The 15,818-nt window shown below is 34.1% G+C and overlaps 1 protein-coding gene and 1 long non-coding RNA gene across 3 annotated transcripts in view; one reads left to right on the top strand and one right to left on the bottom strand.

Moving 5' to 3' along the window:
• The window catches only part of LOC119070789, a 22,033-nt gene extending 16,736 nt beyond the window's left edge, over window positions 1–5,297 (bottom strand). Inside the window, exon 1 of the long non-coding RNA XR_005086551.1 lies at window positions 5,284–5,297. This is a non-coding gene — a long non-coding RNA (uncharacterized LOC119070789). The remainder of the gene's footprint in view (window positions 1–5,283) is intronic.
• Window positions 1–15,818, top strand: part of LOC119070443 (innexin inx1) — a 16,281-nt gene extending 463 nt beyond the window's left edge. For both annotated transcript variants that reach the window (XM_037174805.1, XM_037174797.1), the window contains exons 2-7: window positions 193–685; window positions 7,999–8,106; window positions 11,602–11,757; window positions 11,857–12,209; window positions 12,283–12,494; window positions 15,746–15,818. In XM_037174805.1, coding sequence (XP_037030700.1) covers window positions 437–685; window positions 7,999–8,106; window positions 11,602–11,757; window positions 11,857–12,209; window positions 12,283–12,494; window positions 15,746–15,810 — 1,143 coding nt within the window. In that variant the 5' untranslated portion in view covers window positions 193–436 and the 3' untranslated portion in view covers window positions 15,811–15,818. The remainder of the gene's footprint in view (window positions 1–192; window positions 686–7,998; window positions 8,107–11,601; window positions 11,758–11,856; window positions 12,210–12,282; window positions 12,495–15,745) is intronic.

Genomic DNA, 15,818 nt, shown 5'->3' with positions numbered 1-15,818 from the left:
AATGTGTCTTTCAGGCGTACATCTGTATTATTAATTGAATTATACTTATGACATCATTGTATCGTATACTTGTGTAACATTGTCTACACATGCACTTACTTTCCATGTGTTCAATCAATTTAATTAGCCGTAGATCACAAGACATCGTTAATTGCTAACGTTCGACCGAACTAATTCATTTTAACCTTACAGGTCAATAAAGCACAAATATTCGCCGATAAATTCGTCCAACAGAGCGCTTCATATCAATGACCGAACGCCAATAAATGAATACAATTTCGCATTGCACACACATAGAATGCTAAAATAAAAATTGCTCAGTGGAAGCCTAAACATTTTTAGCGAAGAGATGAATTAAAAAAACGGCAACAGATATAACCGACAATTCAATTCGAAGAAAAGCTCATCGTCATCACGTTGATTTAATCGCAACACAATGTATAAGTTACTCGGTGGACTGAAGGACTATTTCAAATGGCAGGAAGTGCAAACAGATAATGCAGTGTTTCGATTGCATAACGTCTTCACGACCGTCTTATTGCTGACGTGCAGTTTGGTCATCACAGCGACACAATATGTGGGCCAGCCGATTAGTTGCATTGTCAACGGTATACCAACGCATGTTGTTAATACATTTTGTTGGATCTCTAGTACGTTTACGATGCCGGATGCATTCAATCGACAGGTTAGTATTCGATTCTTACATTTTACCTACTGAGAACGTAATCAATGGATCAACTATATGTATGTGTACAGACACAAGTGGTTCGTCTCTCTGTATTCATTTTCTGTTCAATCGAAAGACACCTAAAGACGACTTTTACAAAAAAAAGCGATGTATGGAATATGCTGAAGGTGATTGAACTCACCGCATTGGATTTGAATTTTTTTCTCATTTTTCTACGCTCAATTGTCACTTTCAATTTAAATTAAATTCTATCGTCGATAGATAGAAGACAAACACTCTGAAATGAATATTCTTTAGAGCTAATGAAGAAGAGACGAAAGAACCGTAAAGAGATCTTGAAACTAGTTTCTTCACGAATTTTAGAAGCTAAGGTCGTGATTACAAACCGACACCTAATGCTAATGTATTTTGACTTCGTGTAATGTGAAATTAATGAAGCAATGGAACCCAAAACCATTTTCGACCGTATAGAACAGCGTTCATCTTCGTAATACATTCATTGAACTAAAATACAATTATTTCTATCAAGGTCATTAGTTAGACATTATCAGGGCTCACCATAATAGGTATACAATGAATATGTTCCATCTCTTTCGTTCCACACTTCTTGTTCAAGTTTATTTGGTTCACCTCAATTCAAATTGACATAGACAATGAAAAGGTAATGTTTATGTTAATGGGCAATTAAAGTCAATTGACAATAAATGAGCCAAGCCTTCATTGTGCCATCAGGTACATTTTACTTACGGGCGTTGAAATTTCACAATAATTGAGAATGTTGTGTCATCACCAGTTTAACAAAATCAATATCTATTATGGATCAATATCAAATTCAAATAAAATGTTTCACCATTCTTAATCAATTGAGGTATGAGGTCGAGGTGTAACGGTGTTAAAGGGACTTGAAACTGAACATTCACCAGCATCGTTCATGATGTTATTTCCAAAACATTTTCTTGTGGCTCGAACTTACGACGTACGACTAAGATTCTGTATATGTGACAGTTGCCATCAAAAGTCTGTCTATTGCTGATTGCTGTCAAAGTGACGTACCAGAGGAGTTACAATGTCATTAATTTTTATTTCATTCTATTTCACTAATAGAACTAAGAAACAATAAATGATTTTGTTAATAATAGAGTATTATGAGGCATATAATAAACTGGTCTTCGGTCTTCTTACTTGCATCATAACATGTTGAAAGAGAAGCAAATACTTTGACAAGTACCCCAAGGCAAGTTATAATTAATTGGTCTTACACTTTCTCGCTCTGATCATAATAGAGTGTTATGATGAAAGAGAAGAAATATTGTGACAGGTACTCCAAGTCAAGTTATAATAAACTGGTCTTCATCTGTCCTCTCGCTCGCATCGTAAGATGTTGAAAGAGAAGCAAATACTTTGACAAGTACCCCAAAGGAAGTTATAATTAACTGGTATTCGGTGGTCTCACTCCGATCAAAACACTCTGACTCTATTCGTATATCCTTTTTAACGCTTGACATTCAAAACGTCACTTTGACAGATTAAATAGCCCGACTTTTGATCCCAACAGTCACAATATATATTCGGCAGAGTGTGGAGTCTGGATCTGGCTTAGAGGTGTGCGTCGATCAATTTTCCTTCATCGGCTTTTGGCTTAAAAATAGTTTAAACTTTATGGGCGGGTCGAGTTCCCATACAATTTGCTCGTTTTCGGCGGCTAAAAATGTCGTCATTGACACAAATTTCTAACACATCTAACTTGGCTTCTCAAATGTTAGATTGAAGACGTCCAGTGAACTGTTCGTATTCATTGGAATTTCAATTATATTTTTATGATGAATGTTAATCTGCTCACTAAATTTTGTTACAAAGAAGTCAGCAATTTGTGTGAATTATAATACAATGGAACCAACTACCACGCATTACTGTTGCCGAGTAAAATGCAAAACAGAAATACTAAAATTGGACTAGATCGATGTCTGTTATTGAGACTTTCAGCCTACATATTTATTCCATATCACTCTCATGCTATTCTCATATTTAATGAAAAACAGCGAGACCTGATTATTTGTAGGGAAGACTACATCACCTCAATGATGTTTGGTTATTGTGTCGCCTTTCATCATTTGTACCATTGACATGAACAGTTACAGCTGTTGCTGACATACCATATTTATCGCCTAATAAAGTTACGCTTTCCGGCACCGAGTCATGTAAGAAGACATACTTCTTTTCTTCTCAAGAACCTCTTTCAGTTCAGTCAACGCACTTCAAGCAAAAGTGCTATTTATGACAGCTGCCAAGTAGAGTAGAGTAGAGTAGAGTGTATGAAATTTTATCCCCACTCTTTTTACAGTGTAACATTTTGTAAGGAGCACTGTCAAGTTTCAGTACCCTATTTAGAGTAACACTTTTGCTTGAAGTGCGTTGGTTCAATTCATGTAAAATAAAGCTGAAAGAAAACACACGAGCGATCTGAATAGTCGATCTCAGCAATTCTCACACAAGTTTCAGTACTAAAATAGTTATTTATACCACCGAGTGATAAATACTATTTTAGGCACTAGGTCGAGTGTGACAATACATATCATTTGCAAAAAAAGCATTCATTACCGATTTGCATACATCATTTTCCCAAAAAATACCAACGAAGCAGAGTCAACAGAATCTAGCGCGAGAAGACAACTTTCCATCATTACATAAGCCCAGTTTTTTGTCTGAATTCTGTTGGGTCATAGACAAGGCCGAGGTCAATAAACACACGAAAACTTGTTTTCATTTACAGGCCCAGTTTTGTTAAGTTATGTAAAACGGTTACGCTAAAATTCTCTATCGAAAATGTTTTCTTGCAAACTTTATTGTGAGTGCATTGCAGCACATTGTTGAATTTTTTTGGTCGTTTTTTTCTCTTCACTTTAAATAAAAATGTCCAACAAAAGATTTACAAAAATTTTGTGTGGAATTACCATCCGATACGAAATTCAATCCGCTAAAAACATATCAAACTTAACGCAGAACTAATTTGCGGTTGAAAAAAAGCACACACACGATTGTTTGGAACTGTTTAAATCGTAAATGGAAATCGTAGCGTCACAGGTGATAGGAAATTGTATTGTTTGTTTCTGGAAAATTGTTTTGCGGTTAAAAGAATTCATTGTAATTATTACGTATTACAATGTAATAATATGGCTGTATGTTCGTATATATAGACTTGACTGACTGACTGATGTGGCATAGACTGGCATTGTTCATTATTATCTTTTCTGCATTCAATTCCACACTCAAACCAATTTCAATCCCATGAATTTCACATATAACTTTGAAAATGGTCTTCCTCTGTTATTATTTTGTTTTTTCTTTTACAAAAAAATATTTATTTTTTACCATGATAAGAGCTTACCACATGTAATATTCTGTTTGTTTCATTTCGTTAGGCTTCGTTGCCTTTTGAAGTGACATTAAAATATTAAATCACATAAAAAAATGAAAACTTATGTATTAGCTGGCACCAAATTACCAGTTTATGAGTTGAATTTGTGGCAAGTTTGGAGTCGGAATCCATTCAAAAATGATGTCATAATTAAACATTCAAATAGTCGCAGACTTTCCTGAAAAAGGTGGCTTTAGTTGGTATCAATTCGTTTGTTTACTTTCACAAAGATCCTTTCTTTAACGACCATTGTGTCTTATCAATCATTAAGTGACACTTTAACTTGAATTAACAAGAAATTTTAGTCCTTAAGTGGCGGAATGACTGTATGTGCTATGTTGTGGTTAACGTTTTAATATAGCAACATGTTTCAATAAGTTCCAATAGCAGCAAGTTCCAATAGCAACAGGTTCCATAGAAACCGTTTCCATAGCAACAGGTTTCAATAGCAAGAGGTTCCCATAGCAACAAGTTTCAATAGCAACAGGTTCCATACCAACCGTTTACAAAGCAACAGGTTCCAATTAGCAACAGGTTCCAATTAGCAACCGGTTCCAATACCTACAGGTTTCAATAGCAGCAAGTTCCAATAGCAACAAGTTCCAATAGCAACAAGTTCCAATAGCAACAAGTTCCAATAGCAACAAGTTCCAATAGCAACAAGTTCCAATAGCAACAAGTTCCAATAGCAACAAGTTCCATAGCAACCGTTTCCATAGCAACAGATTTCATAGTAACAAATTACATAGCAACCGTTTAAATGGTAGCAATTCCCAAGAGAATTTCTCGAAAGTCACAACATGTCAAGATATTAACATCCTAGTGTTTCGTTTTTTTTAAAATATAATTTTGTTTCGTTTGATGTATCTTGAGCTTGTCAGAAGCGAAATTGTCTAAAATCAGTCTCTATAGATACGCAAATAACTATTGTTATACTATTACAATAGCTCATTACAACTAGTCCTCGTTTCACGAATTTAAATGAGAAACTGTAATTGTAGAGTGCAACTTTTCTGATAAATTCGTGTTTAACTGCAATTGCTTCCATTCAAAAGACGATACATAAATGACTTACAATTCGAAGCAAAAAAGCATAATTCTTGGTAATTTGATCAACCGTTATGGGTACATAAACACTGGTCGAACAAAATTTTCTGTTACTAAAGGACAAAAGGTCAACCGCTCTGTCAATGATATTTTTTTGAATAAAAAAAATATTTATCACGAATCGTTTCAAGTGACTGTGTAACGTGAGTGTTAAATAGACATTCAGCATTTTTTTTCGGTTCTCTCAAATTTTGTTTTGATAAATTGCTGATCATAAATTTGAATATGATTCTGATTGTTTTCAAAAAAAAAAAAAGTTTTATTACATCACACTAAGCCGTAAAAAACGATTATGAGCTTATGTGTATATTATGCATTGATACTTTTTCGCTTGTCAGTTATAATAGAAATAGGTTGCCTTATCTTCGATCTTGACTGAATTTTTATCGATCGTTTGAGACTATACTAATTTTTGCTGACTAAGCGGACTCTACATATAAATGATATTCCACAATCCATCGTTCTTGTCACTGGACAATGCAATTTATATGCGATCAATCGAATCATTTATACATTTCATTCAGCCACTGATTAAAAAACGATTTTGTTTATTATTTGCATTAATTTATATTCGAAATCTGTTCTGTTGTTATAATGGCACGGCATAGGATGTAATTAATCTCAATAATAAACATAGCTAACGCCGACCCGTACGAAACACCTATTCGTATCAAAAGCCTTTAATGTGAATTTCTTCATTTCTCTTACTTCATTTTCTTCTCTGCTGAAAAACTATTCTCCCTTTAAAATCACTTACATTATCCACTCTTTGCCTTGTTATCATATACAACTAAATTGCCGGAGGCAATATAGACAGCCCCGTACGAAGACAAATTTCATAAATTCCTATTTAAACAGCTATATACCGCTATATTTAACTATATTTCACTATAAATAAACATTTCACAGATAAATAAATGCTATTATATAGCTCTATATGCCTGTATATAGCTCAATATAGCTGTATATAGGTATATATAGATGTCCGTATATGGAATCCCTGAAACCCCACACACATAACAAATTATTTCCATGTTAACAGAAACTCTCTAAGTACCATTTTTCCCAAGATATTTCTATTTTACTAAAATCCAATATGGCCGCCGGCAGCCATTTTGTTAGGAGACCGGAAATAGTACCGACGCTTTACATTCGTTAATACCTTTCAAACAAAAAAAATTCATGAAATTCGGTCAAAATTTACTCGAGATATTGTCAAAATACACCACGTTCACTGTACTTCCGAGTAGCCAGATAAGAGCTCACTCCAAGAGACCTAGCTCACGCTCCGGAGAACATAATTTCATAAAAAAAATTTTCCCTGATTGGTACGGTCAATACCTATCTAATAAAGCTAAAACAGACGAAATATGTTCAAATGTGGCCGACCTACAAGCAAAAACTGCTTGCCGCCCTGTGCCTGTTCCACACCAAGGGGTCTAACTCACGAGTCGGTCATCCGATTTCCATAAACTTTTTTTTTGTCGATCGGTATTGTAAATACCTTTTATTTGACGTATCACTTACAAGTTTAACGTTTAAATGTCCGGAGATATCTTCGAAAAACCGTAAAGCACTTATTGGGCCACAGCTCGGGAGGGGTCGATCCAAAATCACTCATCTTCGAACTTAGCCTGTCTTTTGACATTACCAAACAGGAAAAAAAAAGAATTTTCAAAATCGGATGCGTTTTACTCAAGTTATCGTGCAGACAGACAGACGGACAGACGGACATTTTTTTTTCGCGGATTTGGCATCTCTAGACAACCACAATAGGTTTCCCCTTACTCAGTGAGTCCAATTCGACGTGTTACAAACGTATGCGTAAACCTATAAGACCCCAGTACTTCGTACGGGTCTAATAATAATAAACATCAGAATATTGTTCTAATGCTAAACGCTCTGGTCTAGTGTACACGATATTCTCAACAGCTGGATTTGATTACGGCACGATTTATCGAGAAAATGACTAATTACATTTACAAGTAATGTGTTCAAGGATATCCCTTGTTATGTAATAAAAGTGCATTTATTATGTGGAATAAAATCCTCTAGGCTAGGTTATACAAACCAGACATTAATGTTAAGTATCAACGCCGACCAATTATTATGAAACTAAATTGTGCTGACATGATCATACAGTCGACGTCAGTGAAATTTGAACATGAATTTGATTCAGCTGTTTTTCCATCTAAACATAAGAACGAAAGAAGCACCTGTCTTTAAACGGTTTTACCACTACATGCACGTGCGTGTAATTGTTTCACTCGTATAAAAACATTTTTTTGTGTGAGTGTACCATCTGAAGCAGATTTATGTCTAAATTAAATTGACGTCAACTGTATATCAAAAGTCCATTAAATCACCTAATTGACCTTAATCGTAGTAAATTCCATATTAAATCCCCAAGATTACAATTAAGCTTGTCAACCGCAAATGGACCGAATTTGCATTTTCATCGAAGTGGAACAGTTGATTGAAATCGTTTAACTTTATATGCAAAAGATTGTCCAATAAGTTATCATTGCACGCATTCATATAACATATCCGAGCTTCGTCTATATGCGTATACTAATTACCTTTAATTATTCACATATAAAATCATCCGACTCTTTTCCCGTCCGGTATAAATTATATGTTTCGATGGACATGCAAAACCGTTTTATAAATCAAATATTTCGTCACGTAGGAAATCGCATTACCATTAACTAGTTAGCAGTATGAGCATAATTAGTTTTTCTACGCAATTTTTGTTTAAATTAATTTGAAAAATTTCTTACTCTTTCAGGTTGGTTCCGAAGTAGCGCATCCAGGTATTGACAACGATTTTAACGATGAAAAGGCCAAAAAGTATTACACATATTACCAATGGGTGTGTTTCGTGCTGTTCTTTCAGGTAACGTATAATCAAAAAAATGTTTTTTATTTTGAAAGGTCTTCTTTCATTCGGTAAATCAAAATTCGAAAGTATAAAATACACAGACAGTAAACGGCTTGAATTGCATCTTCACAAAAAAAAGAGTATCCACTCCATCCGTTCAGATAAGCATTTCGCCTTTGAGCAAATAAAATTCTTTTCGTGTTGTTAATTAAAATTGAATTTTTTTATCGAATAACAAACGGTTGTCTTGTATATTCGTAAGCATTTTTCATTTTTTTTAAAGCACGAACGAGTAGTGTATAACATGACGGCGCGCTTTTTTTAGAGACAAAAAACCAATATATTATTCTAACGAATAGTTATCTCTTGGTTGTAATTGAGATCACGCTAACTCAGCACAAAAAAAAACCAACCAACCAACGACTCAAATATTTTAAAAACGAGTTCAGTCCCTGATATTACATTTCTGACATATCAAATCATAAAATTAATAAATTATAAAATTCAAACATTTTATACACAAAACTGGTCGCGTTCTATATGAAGTATAACAGCATTACACACAGTGCAAAATACAGCAACAAAATGATATGTTGGTACCTACCAATAAAACTTCCATTACATCCACACCACATGTCATTGTACTCAATTTATTCTTAATTCGGTTCGAATTTTAAATTCGTTCTCAGATCTCAGAATAGATACACTCGTCGCATTTTCTTCTGTTATTTTTATGATTTTCCTTTTATTGGAAGTGAATGATGCACGCCATCCAATCATCATTTAGAAAAAATGATATTGTCTTACGCCGCCGACCGCAAGAGTACTATCTCTCGCAAGTAATTTCATATTGAAGAGTATCTTAGAAGATTTATGTTTGTTCCGCGAAAGTTTAGTTGAAAGTCTATTATACCTTGAAATGAAATATATTCCATTTCAAGCAATATCTTTTGTCGGTTTTAAAATTTGAGTTGATGGATTTTGAATGAGATCGTTTTTTTTTCAAGCACTCGAAACGAAACGTTCGACAAAAAAAATGGATTCATTTGATTGATGAGTGTAGCAGACTCTTTGCAACGAAATGTCCAAGAATGGAAAGCTTAGTGAATTGGATTATTAAACTACTGTCTCGTATTTTCTGATGATCATCATTGTCCATTTAAGTGACTACGTCGGATTTTATCGATAAAATATAGGAGCGTGTGCAGTGTTATCTTTGACTTATCAGTCTTAGTTCATTAATGGGTCACGTCGAGCTATTGTAGCATAAGCGAAAATTCAAGAAAGATTTTATCAGGGGGTGCGGAGCTGTCCAGAATGAATATATAATGAGAAATAATAAGATCTTAAATTCAAAAAAAAGCCAACCATTTTGGCACAATTTGTTTATTCGCGCCATAAGTCCGCCATAAATTTAAATATTTTCAATTGACAGTTTGACAAAATACCGCTGACTTCATGTAACAAATGTCAAAAACTGTGCGTCAAAATGTACCGATATGCGTTATGTTTTAAATTTAAAGGCGCCCTTACGGCTTGAATTGCAGTGCCTATATTCGCGAAAATATTTTCACGAATTTTCTAAAATTTTCACGAATTTTCTCAAATTTTCGTGGAATTTTTCCAAAAAGTTTTTTGTGAAAATTTAAGAAAATCGCGAAAATTTGTGAAAATATTTTCGCGAATATAGGCACTGTTAAATTGAGTCCAAACAATGATAATCAAGACATAAAAGTTACTATTTCAACGTATTGAATCAGACTGGCTTTACTTTACTCTAGTTACAATGTGCATTGCAATTAAATAAAAGGATTCAATTGACTCTCGTAGCTCGATAACTATTAACCCATTATATAGTTCCTACGCCTGTTCCTACATAATGTAGTCAGAATTTAAGAGGTGCGGGATTCCTCGTCTACTATTTTACAAACCCGATTTTCTTAAAAATTAAGAATTTGGTTTCGTCTCGTCAATACCTTACATTTGACATATATGGTAAGCGAAATAATCCACAGATATGCTTGAAGAACTAGTGAAAAACAGACAAAACAAGCAAAACATCAGTTGGGATTAAAAACGAAGAAAGAAAGAAAAAAACGATCAAATATCTCACCAAGGGCCCTTTTTAAAGGGAATTAAATTCTTAAATTTTACAAGCGATTTTCGCTATATTCACTCCCACGATCGCTTATCGAAATGCCCTACGTCCGTTTTATGGCTTTCTCGATTGTTTTTGATGTCCTCGAGCCAACTAACTAAACTCGAATTTCTGACATTTTAAGGAATTTTAAGAAAATTTGCAATTTAATTCCTTAAAATATGCCCTGCAATAACACGATATTTCCAAATCCGAAGCGTTGCGCAGATCCTGAATGATCATGAAACGTATTTTTTGGGTAAAAGTAAACTGAATAGGAACAATTGGTTTGGAAGATTTGTTCGTCTCTGTTCTACCTGATGTCGATCACTGGAAATACTAGTCAATAAGCTCGCGTTACGTTGTTCGAGATTTTCAGTTAGCCCATTCGATTGGAAACGAAAATCTATGTAAGAATTTCGTTCCTTCGAAAATCGACTTTTTCCAAACATTTTTCGCGTTTTTTCGTGTTTTTTATGACACAAACGTCTGTACTATACACGCAGTAAAACGAGTTCTTTGAATTTGGACACCGCTTGAGACGAGGGGCAAGATAATCAATCGTGCAACAGAATTTTTCTCAAACGATTTTCTGGGATTTTCAATTATTTTTCTTAAATTTTCAATATTTTTAAAAGATTTTCTTTGATATTCAAGGGTTTTCTTAAGATTTTAATGATTTTCAACTAAATTAAGGATTTTCTCATCAAAGGAGTTTCTTTTGAGTGTAAATGAATTTGCAATCTCAGATTACTAATCTGAATTCCAATTATTGAACGAGTTACCCGAATGAACTTGTCATTTTATCGTTAGATGTGTAAGTTCTAGTGGTCTCGGTAAAGTCAGTACAATACATGAAAGAAAACTCACTTTTTAATGCAACGCACACATCGGCTCTCGACTGAATCATTTTTTCGGGAACTTAAAAACGGGGAAAAAGATATACCTGTTGTGGTTATTAGTGATTATGAGATGGCGAAATAAGCTTGTAATCCTTGCTGAGGTTACGCAGCTTAATCTACCTATATGACCCCAAAAATGACTTTTTCACACACAAATTTCAAAGGGTGGTCAGTCCCTACTTCGCTCATTCATTTTTTTTGGCTATATGAATTGTAAATTAAGAACCAGCACAAAATAACAATAATATTGTTATTGAATCAATAGTATTGATGATCTTATGTTTTGATCGTAAGAGCTGTAGATCTTGACTTAACAAGGATACAATCAAGGTAGATCTACCTTAGATACAATGCCAATTTTTGTAATTCTTGTAAAGGATGTACTAATGCTGAAATAAATATCATTCATTAAACTATTACATTACAACGAAGAAGACTGGTGTACTAACAATGCTTTTAACTCTTTTTTAGGCTGTCGCATGTTATACTCCCAAATTCTTATGGGATGCTTTTGAAGGAGGCTTACTGAGAACGATTGTTATGGGACTCAATCTTGGCATTTGTCGCGAAGAAGAAAAGAAAGCGAAGAAAGCGGTGCTTGTTAGTTATTTAAGGACCCATGTAAAGGTAATTGATTCACTTGAAACCAAAAAGACATCAACGAGGTGACGAACTCTCGGCCGAATGCAACAAAATTAACATCCTCCGTTTTTCAATTCTCCATAGCGACACAAAATGTATGCCATTCGGTATTGGATCTGTGAATCACTGTGTCTGGTCAACATCATCATTCAGATGTGGATGATGAATAAATTTTTCGACGGCGAATTCCTATCGTACGGCTGGAAAATCATGAACTATTCCGAAACGCCACAAGACCAACGCATCGATCCGATGGTCTACGTATTCCCGCGCATCACCAAATGTATATTCCATAAATATGGTGCGTCCGGATCGATACAGAAACACGATTCACTGTGTCTGCTGCCGTTGAACATAGTCAATGAAAAGACGTACATTTTCATCTGGTTCTGGTACATCATTTTGCTGGTGTTGTTGTTCGGTTTGATCATTTATCGGTGAGTTGAAAATGCATATTCTAACACAAAGGTGATTGAGATAACATTTGTCATTTGTTTCTGGTAATTGCAGTGCATTGATTATAATGATGCCGCGCGTTAGAGCACAGATTTTAAATGCCAGAAACCGTATGGTACCACGTGACGTAGCATTCGCAATATCAAAGCATTTAGACATTGGAGATTGGTGGCTGGTTTATATGCTTGGACGGAATTTGGATCCAATCATTTACAAGGACGTACTCACCCAATTAGTTGAAGATATTCCGGAAGAAGACAAGAAAGGTAGAAACTAGAGAATAGAAATTCCTTTTTTTTAAATCGAAAATTCGTTAAGTTAGGATAGGAAAGTAAAGAAAAAAAGTTTTTTATATTTGATTGCTTGAAGAATGAATTTTTTTTGTCATAATCGCTATTATGATCGACTGCCTTTTTTAATGATTTAATTATTACGGAAATAAAGTTTTGTAGTTCCAATGTGCCAATTTTTTAAACAAAAGTTAACAAATCGATGGGATTTTGTTCACGGTTTTTTGGAATTATTACCCGGTTTTTCTGAAGAGAAAAATATTTTTTTTATTTCCTTTCCAATTAGATACTCATGACGAGGTCCCCTACCCATTTAAATATAAATTGAAAATAATTTTTCTTTTTACAAAAAATAAATAATAATTTTACGTTATCACCTTATCGACAGATAAAATTGTATAGAAACTAGCTTGTATTTACTGTGATTAATGGGTTAAGTGAAACGATGACAAAGGCCTAAAGAAAAGACAATTTTTTTTTTGTAAAAAATAAGACAAAATTAAGTATTAAATGATTCGCTCTCTCCATTTCATTGAGATAAAAAAAACAAAAAAATTTTAGAAGAAAAAAATCAAAACCCATTTTAAAGCGAATTAATTAGTTTTGTCAATTAAAGGAAACGAACAATTTTCTTATTCCAACATTTTTAATATATTTTATAATAAAATTTCAAAGATGATTGTTTTATTGAAAAAAGAAAGAAAGAAAAATATTTTAATAAATTTAAGTTTAAGTTCAAACAATTTACGTTTTCATTTTCATCTGCTTTCTGCTTCTATCACTGTTGCTGCTGCTATTAAAAACTATAGATCACGCTTTGTGCATGCCTTTAAAAAAACACACAATTCTTTCTTACTGGGCTACGGTAATGATCTGAACAGAACATAGTGTAAGAAATAGGTCTGACGCGCAATATAGCTATTATATGGTCAAAACGTAGGATAGCTAGGTTCCTAGAGCATCTTCGCCACCAGAGAGGACAAGAGAGGACTTTCATGGCGGATGTAAGTTCAAAAAAAGCATATTCGTAAAAAACAAAGCATCAGAACAGTCGGAGTGTTTGCTGCGACTTAGCCCCGTACGACCCGTAATCCTATTTCGTCCGTAACCATAGTACGTCCATACAGTGAGTAAATCTCTAAAATGTTTGATTTCAGTATATTTAGCTAATCCTTCTGTCACATCTTTTGACAGGTTTTTACGTTTTAGTACGTTTTCTCTCCCAGCAGCAAAAACCCTATCCCAGCAAAAAAAGAAACTATATCGAATGCCGCAAATGCATTTAAAAACGAACATTCGGTGAAATACTTTTTTATCACACCAAATGTTTATCATTTTATACAAATTTGTTTATCTTTATAATAACATCGGTGAAAAAAAAAACCTAATTTTGTCATGCAAAAATATAGATAAAAATTGACAAAATTGCCGACCACAAAAATATGTCGTCGATTCTCATGCATTTTTTATGCATAGCAAAAGAAGACAGGATCAAGCAACGTAATATTTTGTCTCACATAAAAGTTCAACTTTCTTGTAAGACAAATATTACGTTGCTTGTTCCTGTCTTCTTTTGCTATGCATAAAAAATGCATATAAATCGACAACATATTTCTGAGGTTGATAAATTTGTCAATTTTACTTCAGATTTTGATGTCTAGTATGTTTCACTAAATAATAATTTTTTACTCGAAGGATTTTAGTCAAACTATATGCCTTCGTAGGGTAGGGTACATGATCTCAGGACTCTGGAACAGTATTTAGTTTTTAAATCGGCCGTAGATCTGCTCGAGTAAGAGTCTTAAAAAAAGATATGATGAAACGATAGCAAACGTGTTTCCAAATACTTATCTCCAAGAAAATATAGGTCCAATTGAAAAACTGAATGAAATCGGTCAACTTTTTACAGACAGTAACTATATCCAAAGTTTATAATGCAAATCTTCAGTGGATTACAATAATGGAACAAACTTTGAGGTGAATTTAAGTGTAGCGTCATAGTTCGTCGGTGTTGCGCTAAAGATTTCGATAAAATGATTTAATGTGGTGAATAGTGGAAAAGTATTTCAACACCACTCCAATTTTATTAAGATAGTAAGCGTAAAAGCCTAATTTTTCTAAACAACCAAGAGAAAGGTCTTCAATTGATTTCCTGTATTATACGAAAAGACCCAAAAAAATTAGTAAGTTACTATTGTACAAGGGAAGTAATTTGCTATCTCGTACCCAGATGAGTAAAATTATCCGAAGGATTCACCCCGAGGTAATTTTTCTCATCGTGATACGAGAAAATCAATTACTTTCCTCTCTGGTAAGGTAAACTCCATTACAATAGTACATTACGTCCAAGGTTTCGAATTTTTATTTTGACGAGTGGTGACATTATAGCCCGACCCGATGGAAAGGGTTGTATTCCCACCACGGCAGAGTAAAATAAACCAGGCAGGAGCGGTTCATTTTCGAAACGTCAAATAAGGGACCTAATACACTGGATGAAAATGAACTCAAATGAACAGTGACATAAATTGAAAAATTTTATTCGCAAAAAATATAGGGCTACTAGATTATCCAGGTCCCTTGTCAAACGTCCACTCCTGCCTGGTTAACTTTACTCTGCCGTGATTCCCACTCGTGAAAATAAAAATTTGGAACCTCGTATGTACACAATGTAAATGCATATTTCATATGAGCTAAGACGTACGTACAGTTTAACAACGAACAGATTCAACGAAAAATGCGATTTATAAGGCCAAAGAAAGTAAGAGTGCCATATATCGTTCATGTAACAAAAATCGTACCGTGGCTTACATTTGCACCTAACTTGCTTGAGACCGAAAAAATTAACAATAATTGTTTATCTAGAAGCAACAAATTATCAGGCTATGGGCACTTGTACAGATTAAATCAAAATAATTTTAATTGTAAATAAAATGAACGGTGGATGGTTCTTCTCTGCCATAAATATTGTACTCCCGTCGAGAGAAAGAAGCGAAAGAAACAATATGTGTTTACTTCCAAAATAAAACCAAAGAAAATTGTGTCGACATTTCAGAGGACATATTTCAAGTGGCATTTGTGTTCTATGAATTTTAATGTCGATTCCTACGAAAATTGCTCCTTATTTTGTACAATCAACTTCCTGTTTGACAATTTGTTGTTATCAGTTAAACGTACCATTTAGAAATGTGACCGTAGCTTATTAAAACAACAACAATTCTCCACTTCAGATGAGCATAACTGGCTTTGGTCTGATGAATTGCTGGGAGATGATGGCGGCTGGAGCGATTATTGATGATTATC

The sequence above is a fragment of the Bradysia coprophila genome, chromosome II, assembly GCF_014529535.1.
Source record: "Bradysia coprophila strain Holo2 chromosome II, BU_Bcop_v1, whole genome shotgun sequence".
Classification (NCBI taxonomy): domain Eukaryota; kingdom Metazoa; phylum Arthropoda; class Insecta; order Diptera; family Sciaridae; genus Bradysia; species Bradysia coprophila.
Note: the sequence above shows the minus strand (reverse complement) of the source record. Positions and strands in the feature narration are given on the sequence as shown.